The 12,500-nt window shown below is 36.8% G+C and overlaps 2 protein-coding genes across 2 annotated transcripts in view; one reads left to right on the forward strand and one right to left on the reverse strand.

Moving 5' to 3' along the window:
- Positions 1-1,124: 1,124 nt before the first annotated feature.
- On the reverse strand, positions 1,125-8,077 carry LOC119568328 (metalloreductase STEAP4-like). Its single transcript, XM_037916783.1, has 5 exons — positions 7,809-8,077; positions 6,188-6,446; positions 4,319-4,381; positions 3,663-3,801; positions 1,125-1,232 (listed from the first exon to the last, which is right to left on the reverse strand). The coding sequence occupies exons 2-5, from the start codon at positions 6,406-6,408 to the stop codon at positions 1,125-1,127; spliced, it is 531 nt and encodes a 176-aa protein (XP_037772711.1). The 5' UTR covers positions 6,409-6,446; positions 7,809-8,077.
- Positions 8,078-9,204: 1,127 nt separating this feature from the next.
- The window catches only part of LOC119568206 (metalloreductase STEAP3-like), a 24,510-nt gene continuing 21,214 nt past the window's right edge, over positions 9,205-12,500 (forward strand). The window contains exons 1-2 of the mRNA XM_037916635.1: positions 9,205-9,437; positions 10,831-11,090. Of these exons, the coding sequence (XP_037772563.1) occupies positions 10,870-11,090 (221 nt within the window). The 5' untranslated portion in view covers positions 9,205-9,437; positions 10,831-10,869. The remainder of the gene's footprint in view (positions 9,438-10,830; positions 11,091-12,500) is intronic.

Consider the following 12,500-nt stretch of genomic DNA (forward strand, 5'->3'; position numbering starts at 1 on the left):
ATATTGGCCCCGGGGTTTTTTTTTTGGGAACGGAAGAAATGATTTCAAAATTTTTTTTTTTTGGGAGGGTGTAAAAAGTTATTTTATATAATTATTGTGGCGGCACGTTATTACAAATAATTATTTTTATTATCGTAACTTTTCATATCATTATTTTTTTCCATTTTCACGGATTACAAATTTTAGTTTATTAAGTCATACTATTATTATTACTACTAACTAAAAAAAAATGATGTGAGATGATTGATATATGTATTGAAAACAATTATTTCTTAAATAGAAAAAATTTTATATATTCAAAAAAATTATATATTATATATATATATATATATATTAATATTTATATATATTTCTACAATTTTATATACTCCAATGATAATTATAATGATGTGATGAGAGATGTAAATTTTAAAGAAAATTTATTGTATTATAGAAATAAAAAATAATAATAAAAATAAAATAATAATAAAAAATAATAATAAAAATTTAAAATATAATAATATAATGAAAATATAAGGGGAATAAAAAAATGTTCTAAGACAACAAAAAAAATTTTATAGTAATAAATTTATTGTATGTAAGACGATAATATAATAATAATATAAAAAATAATAATAATAAAAATAATAAAAAGTATATGAAAATATAAAAATAAGAAAAATAATTAATAATTAGAAATGATGAAAATAATGATAATAATAAAATATAAAATATAATATAAAATGGAATGATGTAATATTGGTATAAACAATAATAATGTTTAAATCATCAAAACTCCCAAATTTTGTCCATTTTTTATTAATTCTATAAAAAAATATCTAACGACATTACTTATATTCACTATTAAATTTTTATATATTTTTTTTTTTTTCTATTTCTGAACATTATTTCATTATATCATTTTTATTATTTTATTATTATTATTTTTTTATTATTATTATCATATTATATTTAATTAAACTCGGGTAAAGAAAGAAAAAAACAAGCTATGCCCAAAGACAAAGAAAAGAAAAAACAAACTCACCTCATGAACAAAAAAAGAAAACAAAAAAACAGAAAAAGGGCCCCCGAACCGGGCCTTTTTCCCTTCCCCCGGAAAAAAGAAAAAGGGATTTTTTTCGATTTCACGAGCCGTCCTCAGCGCGCCGAAGTCTACGGGGTGAAAACCCCATATTTCGCACGAGGTCAGACACAAGGCGGATGGCTCGGTCGTTGTCGCTGCTAATAGGGACCTGATAAATGGGCAAATGAATAAATAATAATAATAATAAAAGTAATAATAATAATAATAATAATGACAATAATAATAATAATATAATAATAATAAGTGACCTGATAAAGGATAAATGAATAAATAATAATAATAATGATATTAATAAAAATAATAATACGGATAACAACAACAAAAACAACAATAATAGTAATAATAATAATAATAATAATAAGAGAGAGTAATAACGCCAGAGGAGGAGCAGGTTACTTACCGTATATGTTTTTCTTATAACACAGTATCCTACTATTCCGTTTCCACGCACACACACGCACGCGCGCGCGCACACACACACACACACACACACACAAACACACACACTTTGATCCTTCACAAGAAATAGGATGTAGTGAAACTGATCACAGGAAGAGATAGACAGTCTGGTTTTGATTCCATTTGTTACAATGGATATTCTTGGTGTGACATACTGTCTGTTTTGATTTTGTTCATGTGTGTGAGCTGCTGCTGACTTGGCGGAACCGAGTCCTTGCCCGCCGTGGTGCCCAGCCACAGCAGGAACCTCCGGGCGACAGTTGCAACTTCTCGCGCCTGGGCGGGGTGCGAACCGCCGACCCCTCGGATGAGAGGCCGACACGTTACCACTGTACTTGCCCCGGGGACAAGATAGATAGATAGGTAGATAGATAGATTGATAGATAGATAGATAGACAGATAGACAGATAGGTACGGAGGGACGGAGAGAGACAGAGAGAGTGAGGAGAGAGAGAGAGGAGAGAGAGAGAGATGGGGGGGGAGGGAGGAGAGAGAGAGAGGGGAGAGAGAGAGAGAGAGAGAGAGAAGAGAGAGAGGGGAAAAGGGGAGAATACACAGGTAGATCAATAGACTGAGAAATAGGCATAGATAGACAAATCGATAGATAGATAAAGAGAACCTAACCACACAAATAATTAACTATATAAAATGTATAATCTTTTGTGCCGCTTTTAAATACTGTGATCGTTGGAAATTCTGTTTTTTATATTCTAAGACTATAAGAAAGTTTACATAAGTTTACATTGGTTTCTTTGGGGAATTAACAGTTCCTCCAATGGAGATAAAATTTTATGTGATGTCTCGAGTTGGCAACTAGTTTTTCAACTGTTTTAAAGCCGTATCTTTCTATTTTGGCCACAGACGCACAAACACACACACACAACACACAACACACACACACACACACACACACACACACACACACACACACACACACACACACACACACACACACACACACACACACACACACACACGCGCGCATCTACATTTCTAAATGTTTGATGAATACAAGTAAAATTTCTAATTTTTTTTATAATTCTGTTCCGCTCAAAACAACAGAAAGTTCAATAACATGCCAACAGTCTAGAAAAAAAAGTTTCGAAAGTAAAAGAAATATGAAACCTTATACTCTTAGAATAGATTGTAAAAACTTGTTATATCGATATAAAAGATGTAAATTTATATCCATTTATTTATTTATTCAGCTCACTATCTCCTCTTCTCCTATTTAAATAGAGCTTCGTGGAATCTTTAAGGTGCAACGGTTTCTTTTTTGCAAATGTTGCAATGAGGATCGATTACTTTGCAGAGATTATGTTTATTTCATTTTCTTGCTCTCTTTTTCATGTTATCTTAGTGTGGGTGTTGTGATTATCCCATTATCACTTTCCCTTGCCCAGTCGACATCTTCATCACTTTCTTCCTTATTATTATCATTCTCCTCTATTTTATCATCATTATCTCCTTCTCTCCTTATCATCATCTTCATCCAATATTCCAATAATTCAATACATCGTTATCACACTGTTTCTTCTTATTATTCTCCTCTGTTTCATCATCATCATTATCTCTCCTTTTTTCTTATTATCGTCGTAATGCTCTCCATACATATGTCATTCTTACCCGTTTGTTCCTTCCTCATGATTTATTATCTTCTTCATATTCCCTGTTTTTCTTACCCATATTCATCTCCCATTATTTTACTCCTCTCTTCTTCCTCCTATTCCCTAATCACCTCGTTCCTTCTCCTCGCCATAATTTCCTTTCTGCTTCTCCTATCGGGCTTCCTCCTCATCTCCCTGCTCCTCTTCATAGTAATAACTCATTTCCTTATACTTCCCGCACTTCCTACACCTCTTCTGGCTTTCCTCACTTCCTCGCTTCTTCTTCGATTCATCATCCATCTCCTGGTCCTCCTTTCTCCCTCCCCTCACCTCCCTGCTTTTCTCCCTATTCATCCCCATTCTCCTGCTCCTCCCTCCTCTCCTTCCTCACCTCCCTCCTTCTCCTATTCATCCCCCATTCTCCTGCTCCTCCTTTCTCCCCCTCCTCACCGCTCTCCTTCTCCTCCTATTCATCCCCCATTCTCCTGCTCCTCCCTCCTCTCCTTCCTCACCTCCTTGCTGCCCCCGACGTCCCCCTGCTGGAGGGCGAAGGCGGACAGCGTGTTGAAGGCCTTGACGACGTGGCTCTCCGGAAGGCACTCCTGCAGGCGCTCCGCTACGCTCTCGGGCTGTCGGGAGCTGCCAGGGGGTCTGTAGGCGGTGGGTGAGGGACTTCAGCTTTCAGATAGGAATTGCAGCCGGGTATATTTCGCTTACAATCCTCTGTTTATGTGCCAGGTTCACGCATGTATGTCTATATGCATATATGCGAACACAAATGCATGCACACACAAATACTTAAACACACACATGGACATATACACAGACGTATATACACACTTTCCTCCAGCACGTACGTATCTGTACAGACAGCTTACCCATTTCCCTACACACACACACACACACACACACACACACACACACACACACACACACAAACACACACACCACACACACCCACCCACCCACCCACACACACACACTCCAATTACGTATCCTCCACTGACTCTCACATCAAAATCCACGCTGACACCTTGGCTGACGACCCCCACCCCCCACCCTCTCCCCCCAACACCCACCTGTTGCTGACGTCGACCACGATCTTCCCGGCGAGCAGGTGTCGAGGGAGAGAGTCGTGGTGTTCCGCAGGGATGGCCACTAGGACCACCTCTCCTCCTTCAGCGCCTCCGCCAGGGTCTTCACCTGCACCCCCGTTGATCTTAGGCGAATCCTGGAGATGGGGAGAGGAGGGAGGGGGGGGAGTGTAATATTAACGATAGTGAAAATAATGGTTTGAAATAAAGCGGTGATAGCAGTGATAATAAAGGCAAAATGTCACTGAGTGGTAACAGTAGTGTGGTATGGTGTGATTTTTCCTGTATTATTATTATTAGTTATCATGATTATCTTCATTATCATTACAATAGCAATCACCATCATCATTACTGTTGTCATCACTATTCTTATCATTATCATCAGTGTTAATCAACACTCTTTCATTCTTTTCTTAATATACTTGTTTATTATCATCAGCCTTTACTAATTATATAATTATATAATTATCATCCTAATCATCGTAGTTATCGAAATATCACAAATTATATAATCGTTTTTCTTCATATGTCGAGCAAATCCAAAATTTCCATCTCAGTCTGAAACCGATAGAATATACGGGTATGACATGTGGGGAATAGAAAGGATATTATGTAGAACCAGCAAGAAAATAACATAAAACAAAGACATTCTGACAAAGGTGTCTCAGAGACCTTTGACAAAAAAAAAAAAAAAAAAAAAAAAAAAAAAAAAAAAAAAAAAAAAAAAAAAAAAAAAAAAATATATATATATATATATATATATATATATATATATATATATATATATTGATAGACATATAAGATATAAGGTATATATTCATCTTTTTGTATATAGTAGATATAGATACTTTCCTCAGGTCTCTTATCTAGTGTCTATCTTTTTCTTGGGAATTAGCAGTCAGATATTAATCTTTATATTTTTCTTCTTTACTGTTTATTGTCTTTTGTGTCTTTCTATTGAGTTTATAGATGTTTATTTTTTTCTCTTCTTCGAATTTTGAAATGAAAATATCTCCTTTCTCCCTCAATTCTATTTGTTCTTATCTCTTTATTCTCTCCTTATTCACCATACTTCTCTTTCTCTTTCTCTTTATCATCTATCTCTTCTCTATCTATAAACCTTACTTGTCTCTCTCTCTCTCTTTTTATCCTTTTCTCTCCATCCACTTTTACTTCTTACTCTATCTCTCTCTAACCAACTTTTCTCTCTCTCTCTCTCTCTCTAACCAACTTCTCTCTCTCTCTCTAACCAACTTCTCTCTCTCTCTAACCAACTTTTCTCTCTCTCTCTCTATCCCTATCTCTCTACAACAACAGCCTCTCACTTTACTCTCTCTCTCTCTCCTCTATTTATCCCATTCCCATCTCTTCTTCTCTACAGCACCTGCCTCTCACCTCACATGCACACACTCTCTCTCTTTATCCCATTTTCTCCTTTCTCTCTCTATCCAACTTTCTCCCGTTTCTCTCTCTCTCTACTTGTCTCATATCTCGCACTCTTTCTCTTTCCCTACCTATCTTTCCTTTTTTACTCTCTGCCTATCATTCCCTTTTTTCTCTACCTATTTTTCCCTTATCTCTCCGTCCCCCTTGCTTCTGTCTCTCTCTGTAGCACCTGCCTCTCACCTCGCAAATTCTCTTTATCTCTCTCTATTTTTCTCTCTCACTGTCTATTCCTCTTCCTTCTCACCTCACACACTCTCTCTCTATCCCTATCTTTCTCCATCCACCAGAGGTTTCTCTCTTACTGTCTATCCCTTTTCACTCTCACCTCGCACTCCCTCTCTCTCTCTATCCACCAATTTTTTCTCTGTCTGTCTATCCCTTTTCCCTCTTCTTTCGCACTCGTTCTATCCACCTTAATTTTCTCTCACTATCTATCCCTTTTTCCTCTCACCTCGCTCTCTCTCTCTCTATTCACCTTATTTTTCTCTCTCCCTCACCTCGCACTCTCCGGCGTCCTGCTCCCCACCACGGGCTGCATCCCCGCTCTCCTCATGGCCAGGGACAAGGCCAGACTCATGTCCCCGCTCCCCAGGATCACGACCTTCTTCCTTTCCAGGTCGCGAAAGGGGTCATCCGAGGTCACGGCATGATGGAGATCTGGTGTTGGAGATGAGGCCGAATTTTCCGGTCTGAAGCGAGTGGCTGAGGTCATCTCCATACTATTTGTGGGGGCCTCTGTTTAACGTCAGTTGCGTCCTGCGAAATGCATTGAGATCACGTACCCGTTTTGTATGTGTTGTGTTGGCATATATACGTGTGTATGAATGTACCGAGTATATCCATACCTACCTGACCAGGAATTACGAATAACTTGTTTACCAATCTGTAAGGTTTTATACCAAACGAGTGGAGTTGTTGTGCCAGAATACCGCCCAGGGCAAAGTTTGACAACATTTCTCGCAGTTCTGGGAAAATTACCCTCGTTATTTGGGTTAAGTTCTGATATACATATATATATATATATATATATATATATATATATATATATATATATAATATACAAAACAATACATACATATATACATACATATATTTAATATATATAAATGGGTAGTCAATTTAATTAAACCAATGATACTTATATTAATAGCTTTCCGAAGCATCGAAGCACAATGGAAAGGTTCGAACAAATCCATTTGGAAATGGATGAAGCAAACACAAAAAATCATATATACTTCAGAGCGTCGATGTAGTAGTAGAATTTTGTGAAAAAGGTTTTAGATATGCCACACACGCACACGCATGCAAAGTCACACTTTTCTCTTTCACTTTCTGTCGCACACAATCTACATACAATATTTAAACTACACACATACACACACACACACACACACACACACACACACACACACACACACACACACACACACACACACACACACAAACACACACAAACACACTCTCTCTCTCTCTCTCTCTCTTACCCCGTTGCTGCCATATAATTTATTTATTTATCTTTTTACATGACCATAGATGGCACCACAAGCCTACATTTCGTTTCCTGATTTCTCCTTTCCTTGAATTTTCGGATTAATATTGTTACATTTTTTTTACTTATTTATTTGTTATTATTTTTTTAGAATAGCAAGAAGCCATATTATTATTATTATTGATATTACGGTTATAATATTGTTGACAATGTTAATACCAAGAAAAAAAAAGAAGGTGATGCAAATAGTACTAGTAATGAGCACCTTGTTGAATAAGAGAGAGAGAGAAAGAGGGAAAGAAAGAATGAAAGAAAAGAAATTAAGAAAGAAAGAAAAAAGACGAAGAAAGAAATAAAGAAATATAGAAAGAATAGAAAGAAAAGGGAAAGAAAAAAAAGAAAAAGAAAAGAAAAAACAAGAGAGTAAATAGAAAGAAAAAGAAAAGAAAAAACAAGAGAGTAAATAGAAAGAAAAAGAAAAGAAAAAAGAGAGTAAATAGAAAGAAAAAGAAAAAAGAGTAAATAGAAAGAAAAAGAAAAAAGAGTGTAAATAGAAAGAAAAAGAAAAACAAAAAGAAGAGATATTTTTCTTCTTCAGCTTAAAACTTCCCACACGCAAAAGAGCTTACCAAAAAAAATCTCAAAACTTCCCCAGTTGTGTTCCTCTCTCCTCTCTCCCTCCTTCTGCCTGCCACCCAGAGCCTGACCTTCCACTGAGGAGAAATCTTGGCTGGTAACCACATTAATACTGTCATCAGCTGCCGTACCATACCGTGGCAGGGATGATAACGCTGCGTGTGTTGCCGTGTTGGCGTTATCGGAGGTGTGCTGTGATAACGCGGCTGGCTATCGCCCTTGCTCAACAGCTGTGGTGTGTCTGGAAGTACTTTGCATACACATACACATACGCGAACGCACACATATATATATACACACATGCAAACACACACAGACACAAACACGCATATACGCGCGCGCACGCAAGCACGCACGCACGCACGCACGCACGCACGCACACACACACACACACACACACACACACACACACACACACACACACACACACACACACACAATAATTTCGCAGAGCATTTTCTTTCAAACCGAATTTGATGGTAGACTCGTGTAAATAATGGGGATCGAACGTACACATATTTTATAAAAAAATACTTACCTTTATCACTTGTTCAATATAAGCGAAGAATCGCCCGAGTTAGACTTTTTAACAGAATTAAAAAAAAATATATCAAATGAAGAAAAATTAGCGATAAAACAACACAAACGGAGTAAATAGGAAGGGAATATACGCAACGACAATAGGAAAATATTGTACCTCCGGGTCAATATGCAAAAAAAAAAAAGAAAAAAAATCGGTTTTAGAAAGCATAGAAACTTTACGAAAATCATAACAATTACAAGCGGACAATCCGACTCTTAAAAATTTTTATTTCTTTCAAGAGTCGGATTGTCCGCTTGTAATTGTTATGATTTTCGTAAAGTTTCTATGCTTTCTAAAACCGATTTTTTTTCTTTTTTTTTTTTGCATATTGACCCGGAGGTACAATATTTTCCTATTGTCGTTGCGTATATTCCCTTCCTATTTACTCCGTTTGTGTTGTTTTATCGCTAATTTTTCTTCATTTGATATATTTTTTTTTAATTCTGTTAAAAAGTCTAACTCGGGCGATTCTTCGCTTATATTGAACAAGTGATAAAGGTAAGTATTTTTTTATAAAATATGTGTACGTTCGATCCCCATTATTTACACGAGTCTACCATCAAATTCGGTTTGAAAGAAAATGCTCTGCGAAATTATTGTGTGTGTGTGTGTGTGTGTGTGTGTGTGTGTGTGTGTGTGTGTGTGTGTGTGTGTGTGCGTGCGTGCGTGCGTGCGTGCGTGCGTGCTTGCGTGCGCGCGCGTATATGCGTGTTTGTGTCTGTGTGTGTTTGCATGTGTGTATATATATATGTGTGCGTTCGCGTATGTGTATGTGTATGCAAAGTACTTCCAGACACACCACAGCTGTTGAGCAAGGGCGATAGCCAGCCGCGTTATCACAGCACACCTCCGATAACGCCAACACGGCAACACACGCAGCGTTATCATCCCTGCCACGGTATGGTACGGCAGCTGATGACAGTATTAATGTGGTTACCAGCCAAGATTTCTCCTCAGTGGAAGGTCAGGCTCTGGGTGGCAGGCAGAAGGAGGGAGAGAGGAGAGAGGAACACAACTGGGGAAGTTTTGAGATTTTTTTTGGTAAGCTCTTTTGCGTGTGGGAAGTTTTAAGCTGAAGAAGAAAAATATCTCTTCTTTTTGTTTTTCTTTTTCTTTCTATTTACACTCTTTTTTCTTTTTCTTTCTATTTACTCTCTTTTTTCTTTTCTTTTTCTTTCTATTTACTCTCTTGTTTTTTCTTTTCTTTCTTCTGTTTACTCTCTTGTTTTTTCTTTTCTTTTTCTTTTTTTCCTTTCTCTTTTCTTTCTATTCTCTATTTTTTCCTTTCTCTTTTCTTTCTATTCTCTATTTTTTTCTTTCTCTTTTCTTTCTATTCTTTCTATATTTCTTTATTTCTTTCTTCGTCTTTTTTCTTTCTTTCTTAATTTCTTTTCTTTCATTCTTTCTTTCCCTCTTTCTCTCTCTCTCTTATTCAACAAGGTGCTCATTACTAGTACTATTTGCATCACCTTCTTTTTTTTTCTTGGTATTAACATTGTCAACAATATTATAACCGTAATATCAATAATAATAATAATATGGCTTCTTGCTATTCTAAAAAAATAATAACAAATAAATAAGTAAAAAAAATGTAACAATATTAATCCGAAAATTCAAGGAAAGGAGAAATCAGGAAACGAAATGTAGGCTTGTGGTGCCATCTATGGTCATGTAAAAAGATAAATAAATAAATTATATGGCAGCAACGGGGTAAGAGAGAGAGAGAGAGAGAGAGTGTGTTTGTGTGTGTTTGTGTGTGTGTGTGTGTGTGTGTGTGTGTGTGTGTGTGTGTGTGTGTGTGTGTGTGTGTGTGTGTGTATGTGTGTAGTTTAAATATTGTATGTAGATTGTGTGCGACAGAAAGTGAAAGAGAAAAGTGTGACTTTGCATGCGTGTGCGTGTGTGGCATATCTAAAACCTTTTTCACAAAATTCTACTACTACATCGACGCTCTGAAGTATATATGATATTTTGTTTGCTTCATCCATTTCCAAATGGATTTGTTCGAACCTTTCCATTGTGCTTCGATGCTTCGGAAAGCTATTAATATAAGTATCATTGGTTTAATTAAATTGACTACCCATTTATATATATTAAATATATGTATGTATATATGTATGTATTGTGTGTATATTATATATATATATATATATATATATATATATATATATATATATATATGTATATCAGAACTTAACCCAAATAACGAGGGTAATTTTCCCAGAACTGCGAGAAATGTTGTCAAACTTTGCCCTGGGCGGTATTCTGGCACAACAACTCCACTCGTTTGGTATAAAACCTTACAGATTGGTAAACAAGTTATTCGTAATTCCTGGTCAGGTAGGTATGGATATACTCGGTACATTCATACACACGTATATATGCCAACACAACACATACAAAACGGGTACGTGATCTCAATGCATTTCGCAGGACGCAACTGACGTTAAACAGAGGCCCCCACAAATAGTATGGAGATGACCTCAGCCACTCGCTTCAGACCGGAAAATTCGGCCTCATCTCCAACACCAGATCTCCATCATGCCGTGACCTCGGATGACCCCTTTCGCGACCTGGAAAGGAAGAAGGTCGTGATCCTGGGGAGCGGGGACATGAGTCTGGCCTTGTCCCTGGCCATGAGGAGAGCGGGGATGCAGCCCGTGGTGGGGAGCAGGACGCCGGAGAGTGCGAGGTGAGGGAGAGAGAAAAATAAGGTGAATAGAGAGAGAGAGAGCGAGGTGAGAGGAAAAAGGGATAGATAGTGAGAGAAAATTTTGGTGGATAGAAAGAGTGCGAGAGAAGAGGGAAAAGGGATAGACAGACAGAGAAAAAATTGGTGGATAGAGAGAGAGAGGGAGTGCGAGGTGAGAGTGAAAAGGGATAGACAGTAAGAGAGAAACCTCTGGTGGATGGAGAAAGATAGGGATAGAGAGAGAGTGTGTGAGGTGAGAAGGAAGAGGAATAGACAGTGAGAGAGAAAAATAGAGAGAGATAAAGAGAATTTGCGAGGTGAGAGGCAGGTGCTACAGAGAGAGACAGAACAAGGGGGACGGAGAGATAAGGGAAAAATAGGTAGAGAAAAAAGGGAATGATAGGCAGAGAGTAAAAAAGGAAAGATAGGTAGGGAAAGAGAAAGAGTGCGAGATATGAGACAAGTAGAGAGAGAGAGAAACGGGAGAAAGTTGGATAGAGAGAGAAAGGAGAAAATGGGATAAAGAGAGAGAGTGTGTGCATGTGAGGTGAGAGGCAGGTGCTGTAGAGAAGAAGAGATGGGAATGGGATAAATAGAGGAGAGAGAGAGAGAGTAAAGTGAGAGGCTGTTGTTGTAGAGAGATAGGGATAGAGAGAGAGAGAGAGAAAAGTTGGTTAGAGAGAGAGAGAGAGAGAAAAGTTGGTTAGAGAGAGAGAGAGAGAGAGAAGTTGGTTAGAGAGAGAGAGAGAGAGAAAAGTTGGTTAGAGAGAGAGAGAGAGAGAGAAAAGTTGGTTAGAGAGAGAGAGAGAGAAAAAAAAGTTGGTTAGAGAGAGAGAGAGAGAGAAAAGTTGGTTAGAGAGAGATAGAGTAAGAAGTAAAAGTGGATGGAGAGAAAAGGATAAAAAGAGAGAGAGAGAGACAAGTAAGGTTTATAGATAGAGAAGAGATAGATGATAAAGAGAAAGAGAAAGAGAAGTATGGTGAATAAGGAGAGAATAAAGAGATAAGAACAAATAGAATTGAGGGAGAAAGGAGATATTTTCATTTCAAAATTCGAAGAAGAGAAAAAAATAAACATCTATAAACTCAATAGAAAGACACAAAAGACAATAAACAGTAAAGAAGAAAAATATAAAGATTAATATCTGACTGCTAATTCCCAAGAAAAAGATAGACACTAGATAAGAGACCTGAGGAAAAGTATCTATATCTACTATATACAAAAAGATGAATATATACCTTTATATCTTATATGTCTATCAATATATATATATATATATATATATATATATATATATATATATATATATATATTTTTTTTTTTTTTTTTTTTTTTTTTTTTTTTTTTTTTTTTTTTTTTTTTTTTTTTTTGTCAAAGGTCTCTGAGACACCTTTGTCAGAATGTCTTTG

This window comes from Penaeus monodon, chromosome 43 (assembly GCF_015228065.2).
Source record: "Penaeus monodon isolate SGIC_2016 chromosome 43, NSTDA_Pmon_1, whole genome shotgun sequence".
Classification (NCBI taxonomy): Eukaryota; Metazoa; Arthropoda; class Malacostraca; order Decapoda; family Penaeidae; genus Penaeus; species Penaeus monodon.